At 34.0% G+C, this 8,441-nt stretch overlaps 1 protein-coding gene across 1 annotated transcript; it reads left to right on the forward strand.

Annotated features, from left to right (window-relative positions):
• The first annotated feature begins 217 nt into the window (after window positions 1–217).
• LOC123065027 (beta-sesquiphellandrene synthase-like) lies at window positions 218–7,098 on the forward strand. Its single transcript, XM_044488401.1, has 7 exons — window positions 218–328; window positions 1,586–1,838; window positions 1,933–2,296; window positions 2,399–2,617; window positions 3,545–3,680; window positions 5,908–6,156; window positions 6,811–7,098. The coding sequence occupies exons 1-7, from the start codon at window positions 218–220 to the stop codon at window positions 7,096–7,098; spliced, it is 1,620 nt and encodes a 539-aa protein (XP_044344336.1).
• The last annotated feature ends 1,343 nt before the right edge of the window (window positions 7,099–8,441 follow it).

Here is an 8,441-nt window from a genome sequence, read left to right on the forward strand (position 1 = left end):
TCAAAAAAAGTCCCATGATATAAGACGTTTTTTGACACTACACTAATGTAAAAAAACGTCTTACATTATGTAATATTTTTGTCCTTTTTGCCAACAAAAGCTCAAGAGTACAAGTCGGCCTGAGTATCTCTATATATACCAGCACGGCAGCACCTCCACATAGTACTTCCAAGTACACCTCTCATTTTGTTCTCCGAATCACTATCCAAACAACTCGATGGCAGCAGCTCACGCGGACTGTTCCGGCCAGAAGGAGACGATGGCAACTTTTCACCCGACTTTGTGGGGAGATTACTTCCTTACACACCAGCCACAATCTTCAGGGCAGGTATTACTGTACATACTCGTAGTACTACATACCTGAGATAATGCATGTTTGCATGCACACGTCGGGTGAAAGGAAGTAATTTAAAGTAGTAGATGCTGCAATTATTTGGAGATAACTATAGGGTCGTGGAAAGATTTTTTGCATGACATCGGCTTATTTAGGTGAATATACAAATGACTTCAATTTGCCGAATCAATGCAATACCAAACATGCATGCATGCATGTGTCGGCCCAATTTTAAAGAAAAAATATCATATTTATTAAGTAAACTCATGATTTAGCTCTTCTCGTGAAAACATGACAATCACACTATGCCACGTTGTACACACAATGACACAAAATACAATATTTGTACTCCCCCCGTCCGTATTTATTAGGCACATTCACATTTTGAGCCCAAGTTTGACCATACATTTGCGTAATATAATATGAATTATATGTAGAAAAATGGTGCCATTGAAAACTTCCTTTGAATACGAATACAACAATATAATTTTGTTTAAAATATTACTTATATTTTGCAAATCGAATCTAGAGTCAAAATTTGGCCCAAAATACAAGGGGGCCTAATAAACCCGGACGAAGGAAGTACAATGCAACATTAAGTTGTTTTTCTAAATGACAGTCTACACTATCGTAAGGATTTGTTATCACAAACAGCTTCCAACAAACAAATGCTGGAAAACACCCATGATTTGTTTTGATGCTATGCAACGTTTTTGTGTGATGGGTATGTGTTTTAATTAGTTGTAACATCTTTTTATGTCTGAAAGAATTATTATTTTTGGCGGAAACTTTTACAACAATAGTCACCATATTAGGTATAAATTAGATTCTACCATTATTTGTATTAATTAAGAATGTTTTTCTTGTAGAATTTTTCATAGTTACTTGAGAGCAACTATTATTTGTAAATCAGCCAAGTAGCCTATCATAAAACCAAGAGTTGCACACGAGTTTGAAGTTTATTTGTAATACCATGCAACTGCCTCATTGCATATTTCTAGAACTAAAGTTGCTATAATATCTTGAATGTGTAGCTATCCAATTTCATTACATAGATATTAAATGGTTAGGACATTGACTTAAAAATAAGAATCAACTAACTTAGAAATAAATGTTCTAGTTTGTTAAGATATTTTAATGGTGTGTCATTTTTATTGCAGTTCTTGAAATTGTAGCATTATGGTGAACACTATGATGCAAAGCATTAGTGGTCTACATGATTGATTAGTAATACCATTTACATTATTGCAGCAACCTCAGATGAGAGAAAGAATGGAAGTTTTATTGGAGCAAGTAAGAGCAATAATAAAAGAGTCAAATGGAATACAAAAAGTAATGGAGCTTATACTCTCGCTTGAACGACTTGGCTTGGACTACCACTATGAGAATGAGATCGGGGAACTACTGGATGTCGTTTTGAACTCTGATTATGATGATAATAATCTACAGTTGGTTTCACTTCGATTTTATCTTTTGCGGAAAAATAGATATGATGTCTCATCTGGTAAGGCCCCATAAACTTACACAACCAAGATATATAGCAATCAAACATTGATTTCTTGGAAATTATTAATGTCCATTTTCAATAAACATTGCAGATGTATTCAATAAATTTCAAGACAAACAAGGAGATTTCTTTCAATCAGATACAAATAGTTTATTGAGCTTATATAGTGCAGCGCATATGAGGACCAAGGGAGAGAAAGTACTTGACAAGGCAATCTATTTCACTAAAAAACACCTCCTTGGCGCGTTAGAACATTTGGAATCACCATGTGTAGAGGAAGTGTATTTTGCTCTTCTTACACCTCCTTTTAGAAGGGTTAGGATATTAGAAGCAAGAAGCTACATACCTTGTTATGAAAAAGAGCCTACACGAAATGAAGCCATATTGGAGCTTGCAAAATTGAATTTTAATATTCTGCAACTTCTTTTCTGTGAGGAGTTAAAGGAGGTCACCTTGTAAGTTTTTTTTTATAATTCTCTTCTTGAAATTAGTCTACAATGCGTTCTTTTTCTTATTATCATAAGAATGCCAATTGACTTATGTTATGCTCATTCTAGGTGGTGGCAGAAACTCAAGGTCGGATCAAATTTGAGTTTCGTAAGAGACAGAATAGTAGAAACTTATTTTTGGATAAATGGAACTAGCTACAATCACAAATATTCTTATTCCCGTATTATAGCTACAAAGATCACTGCTTTCATGACTATAATAGATGACATATTGGACACCTATGGTAGCACTGAAGAGAGCATGCAACTTGCAGAAGCAATTAATAGGTTAAATCCTCCTTCCCTTCACCAATTACTCCCTCCATTTTTATTTACTCCGCATATTAGAGTTGACTGAAGTCAAACTTTGTAAAGTTTGACCAAATTTTTAGAAAAAATTATAAATATTTACCATAACAAATCCATATGGTGTGAAAGTACATTCAATAATAAATCTAATTGTCCTCGTATGTTAATACTTTTGTTTATAAACTTGGTCAAAGTTGGCAAAGCTTGACTTTGACCAAAGCTAATATGCGGACTAAATAAAAATGGAGGGAGTAGTTTTTTCTAATAATTATAATACATGTGTTTTGTAATAGTTTTAATATATGAACTAAATATACATTAGAATAAGCATGAAAATAAATAGTAATATCGAGTCATACAAACACAAAAGAAATAGTGAAGTGTTGCATTATAACTAGAATGTATTACGTCGGATATGTCCTCATGACGTCCATGATTCTATTGGGATGGCATATTAGCTATGCTACTATATTGTTGTGCCTTGTGTCTTAATACAATTTTTCTTTAGAAAAAGTGAAATACTTATATTAAGTTGTCTACGTAATAAACATTATACCCCACACACTAGTTACACTATAACTCCATAAATAACTAAATATTTTAAAACTATAAGTAATTCCATATTGGCAAAAAAATTAAAAAAATATAGTACCATTGAATTATGGTAATTCTAGTACAAGAAACAGTTTATTAATACACATGCAAACATTAGAGTGAAAATTGGGACATCGTCGTGGAGCGATGTTTATATAAGATACGAAGGAAAGTACCATTGTTAATTATTCATTTAACTGTATTAGTTTTTTTGTAGAAACACAAATTCATTTCATTCTTGAAGTTTTTTTTAAATGCATCACAAGTATTACTTTATTAAGTAGTGGTATGGTCTAACCTAGTGAAATGCAGGTGGGATGAAGGTGCAGTAGATGTGCTTCCAGAATACATGAAGGATGTCTACTTATATTTGTTGGAAACATTTCGTTCTTTTGAGGAGCATTTAGGACCTGGGAAGAGCTACCGTGTTGTTTATCTTAAAGAATCGGCAAGTATTATATTTACCTCATAAAACTAGTTTGTCATATTGAAATGTGCACTTAGTTTATTTTAATATGTATTCTCTTAGTAATATTTGGTCGTTGTGTGCCGCCAAGATGAAATACCATGATCTAGCTAAGACTAAAAATGTTATATTTTATTAATGTTGTTAAGCTGATATAAATAAAAATGGTAACATACTTTAAGTAAATAAATTAAAATTAGATTGATCTGTTTGCAAGTCTACAAGAGAAAATACTTAACTTTCGCTTCAAATAGTGGAACTAGAACACGTATAGGACTATGCCGACCCGATGAGCCTTTTGTAATGCTTTGTGTTTCTTGGCGTTGGAGCCTGTTATAAATAGTCATCAGAATGAAATTGTCATTATTGCAACAATACTATTACCTAATTATGTGGCCTTGGGTGATGTTGCCTGAGATCCAAATTGCAATTGCTACTCAAGCACTCATACATACATACACACATATCAAACTTAAGTGGATACCCTATAGATGGTAGCATACAGGTTGCGGTTCCAGCCCTATGCATTGGGGACATAACCCAAATGCTTCTACCAAATTAATAGATGGTGTACTAAGATCCAAACCAAGTCCTGGTTGAACTAATCGAATGACCAATCAATCTAGATGGAAGTTTTAGACAATTCAAACTTTGAAATAAATACTGTAGAAAAAAATACTCCCTTCATTCCCTTATACAAGGCCACTTTGTTTTTATTGTCAAACTTTGACTCATAATTTTGGTCAACAAAATATGGATTATATGTCATAAAAAACATATCATCAGAAAGTTCTTTAAAATGTGCATTCCATGACATATTTTTTATGGCATATAACTCATGTTTTGTTGGTAAAATTAATGGTCAAAGTTAGATATAGAAATATGAAGTGACCTTATATAAGGGAATGCAAGGAGTACTAGGATAGTGGTTTCCACTGAACTCTTTGACTCGTAAAATTTCAAGCTTCTGTTCCATATATTAGTGGTTAATAACTGACACTCCAGAAGTTAATCTTGTGAGGCTACGGGTGATAATGGTTAAGCATTACAACAATGCGAAGCTTTGTCACTTGCTATAAGATGTGTCACTCTTGATCCAATTTTTTCCTATAATCAATATAATACTTAAATCATTATAAACCTTTGTAGTATATAATTTTATCATCAACAAGTGTGGTCTCTTCATCTCTTATTCATTTGGGTGACTGCCAATAACATTCATTCTCTAGTTGTTAGAGTTTAAACACAATTATACATTTGAATCACATATTTATTAGTCCACCACACATTGCCGTCAGTAATCAATATCCATTTAGGGAGTTGGATATACTTTCAATGAAACAATTTTGATGTAGTTCATGTGATAAACCTAGCTAGTTCGCATGTATGTAATTTTAACTTATTTTAAAATGGAAATGGGACAAGGCCTTCAATTTAGAAAAGTCGTATTTTATCAGATACATTTTTTGAACAAGATATGAATTATCAAAATAAAACACACCTTCAAACATTTCATGAGAGTACAAAACTAATTCACCAATTGACTTTTTGACACGGTAATTATCTTTTATTTTCCCATATGTTGATAGAAAATTTGATAGTATCAACGAATTGAGCATGGCTCAGAAGTGTAGATTCCTTGTGGTGAACCTATCAACTGGGGTTCGAGTCCTATACTTTGAAAGGGTGCTTCCATTTTATTGGATTTATTCCAAGATTTTTGTTCATTGGGAGTTGATGTTCCCATCGGCTACAAGTTGTGTGTGGTAACTTCATTGTTCTCAAGATTTGTTGGCTTAATCTCACAGAGGAGCTCATAGGGCTAGGGTGTGCACGCTTGTGTACATTGTGTGTGTGGGTGGGCAGGCTCTACGTGTGCGTATCTGAGCTGTGTTTGTACTAGGTTTCCAACAAATTATAGTATTACTTTCAATAGTTCACTAAAAAGGTATTGTTTTTCATGAAAGAGTTAGTGTTAATGTGTTGATATTTTTCATGAAAACCATATTCCCTAGTAAAGTTTTCTTATATCCACTCCCCGCAAATGTAATTGTTGAAGTTTTAGATGACAAGATAACTTTATATCTACCAAACATGTAGATGGACAATGGATAATTTCAATTTCCATATCTTTGATTCAAAAAAAATCATTTTATAATTCTTAGCAATATTACAAACATTTTGGGTGATTAATTTTGAAACAATGCAGTTCAAGAAATTAGTTCAAGCATACAGCGCTGAACTAAAATGGCGTGATGAAAAATATGTGCCGAAGAAAATTAGCGAACATCTTGAAGTTTCAACAATAAGTATCGGGACATCTGTGGTAGCATGTGCTTTTTTCGTTGGCATGGATAACATAAATGCAGACACTTTCAATTGGCTTTCTAGCAAGACGAAACTTCTCAAGTCTTTTGCTATATTTGTACGGCTCACAAACGACATGGCATCAACACAGGTACACATTCTTAGAGATGTACTTGACTTCAAATGAATATTTTGCATGCATATTGGCAAAGTGTTGCAAGAATCTGGACATAATTATTGTCTGTGTTTAAAGAAGTAGCTATTCACAATGAATATTCAATCATATTTACTGTGATAATTTAAGGCACATATGTATCTTTTTGCATTCTTACATTGTGATAACCACATGTTGTTATGGCATAGCTAGAATATTTAAACTTTAACGGACCATCTAAAAAAATGGAAGCTATAACCATTTCCAATCTTGATTAGCTCATGGTAGCTTAAAGTGAAACTGGACTAAGCATGCCCAACCTAGGCATGAGATGAAGAATACGATGGCATAGGTCATAGAGAGTGGGGGCCATGAAACATGTGTGTCATGTGTAATATATACGACGGCTGCTATGTAGGTATGGTGACTAGTTTCCTTTTCTTATGTATCTTGATATATGGTATCAACTAAATTCACTAAAGAAAGGTGAAACATAGCCCTATCCATTATCAGATCTCAAGTGAGGAGGGGCAAAGTGGAACACAAATGTCTTCTTTTTAATTTCTTGTAGAGGCCTTCTGAACATCCATGTGATTAAACTAGTTATTGTTCTAAAACATAATTGACACTTTCTACCATTATATTTTGCAGCGTGAGCAACAAGGGGTCCACTGTGCATCTACTATCCAATCTTACATGAAGGAGCATGAGATGACAAAAGATGACGCGTGTGAAAAGATAAAGGAACTTATTGAGAATTCATGGGAAGATATGTTAAAACATTATTTGGAATTGATAGAACAACCAATGGTTGTGCCACAAATTATACTTGAGCTTTCAAGAACTGTGGATAACATGTACAAGCATACCGATGCATACACTAATTCAAAGACAATCAAAGATACTATAAGAATGCTTTTTATTGACCCAATGGAATAGTTGTACGAGGCATGCATCAACAGGGGATACAAAAGTAGCAGCTATACACTGCTTTTGCAACAATAATGCCTAGTCATGTTAGAATGGTGATCAAGAGCAATCTACTTAGATTGCCACCATGTTAATGTATCTTTTTTTCAGTTAAACAAACATGTCGTGCTCGCTTCTGGGAATGTATGAGTGATACTAAACTTTGTTTTATGCATTGGCTTTTTGAAACATAAATGCTTTCTTTCATTCATTTTCTCTGTGTGTGGTCCTACCCTAGTCCATTGTGCAAGCATAGAGATTCTCTCTTCATCCTAGTATAAAACAAAATACTCGTCAAAACTTATCCAATCAAGGCATAAGTTACGCTTCAAAGCCAAAAAGGTTGCTTGATGTCGTAATTGTATTCATTATTTCATATTGCATTTTGTAAGGAGCATGTTGTATGGTTAACGCCAACATTGTGATAATACAAGTCCCTGCATCTTGCTCCTCCCGTCTAATCCTCATTGGCTCCAGATAGATTTTCAATATCATAATATGCATCACAATCATCATCCCAATCATGATTTTTGTCATAAGTAATAGGAATGTCATACTCAGCAGTAGTATTGGCAATAGACATTGTTTCATCATTAATAGCAACTAGTCATCAACCCGTGCAACTACACATGGCTAGCAATTAATGAGACACACATAATCAATAAGAGCTTCATATTCTTATATTTTAATATGTTTTACACGGTTGGAAAAACTTGATATGAAGAATATTATTGACTCAAACAATGCATCAAGGTGATACACCCGTACATAATTCAGAATATAACTTCATTCCTCTTTTGTTTATTGTAAAAGTAAAATATAAATCCTACAATTAGTTTTAAGTAATTTTTTAGGATCAACAAGGAGGCTCAAAAGGAGCCCCAATTATTAAATATAAGAAGGTATAAAGATTCCAACTTCAGAAGGATCCCACATGTTTGTGGCAAAACTAAATCGCTATCAGTTTCTTAACCATTGTTGTACTAGTACCTCACGGGGCTACGCACACCCCCAATCACACACAGTTTCTAGAACTATTTACTCGAGTGGGTTGGCGATTAGGGGGGGGAGGGTCATTGCTGACCAACTTGAAATCGTGTGCGACGGGCCATGCAAAAACACACGTACGTTCTAGCACAATCATCTATGATAATTTCTGTAGCACTCATGATAACTTTCTGGAAACGTGTGTGATTGTCATAATATCTCGTGCAGCTTGGCAGAAAATCGTCTGTGCTAATTTTCTTTGGCACACACGAGTTCTATCTTCTATAATGTGTGCGATTGTTACATTTTCTCCGGCGTGTCTTTGG

Source organism: Triticum aestivum, chromosome 3B (assembly GCF_018294505.1).
Source record: "Triticum aestivum cultivar Chinese Spring chromosome 3B, IWGSC CS RefSeq v2.1, whole genome shotgun sequence".
NCBI classification, from domain to species: domain Eukaryota; kingdom Viridiplantae; phylum Streptophyta; class Magnoliopsida; order Poales; family Poaceae; genus Triticum; species Triticum aestivum.

Coding starts and splice junctions, on each gene's coding strand:
- LOC123065027 (XM_044488401.1), top strand. CDS start 218: ATGGCAGCAGCTCACGCGGACTGTTCCGGCCAGAAGGAGACGATGGCA. Junction 3,681..5,907: donor TTGTTTATCTTAAAGAATCG/GCAAGTATTATA, acceptor GAAACAATGCAG/TTCAAGAAATTAGTTCAAGC. Junction 6,157..6,810: donor ACGACATGGCATCAACACAG/GTACACATTCTT, acceptor TATATTTTGCAG/CGTGAGCAACAAGGGGTCCA.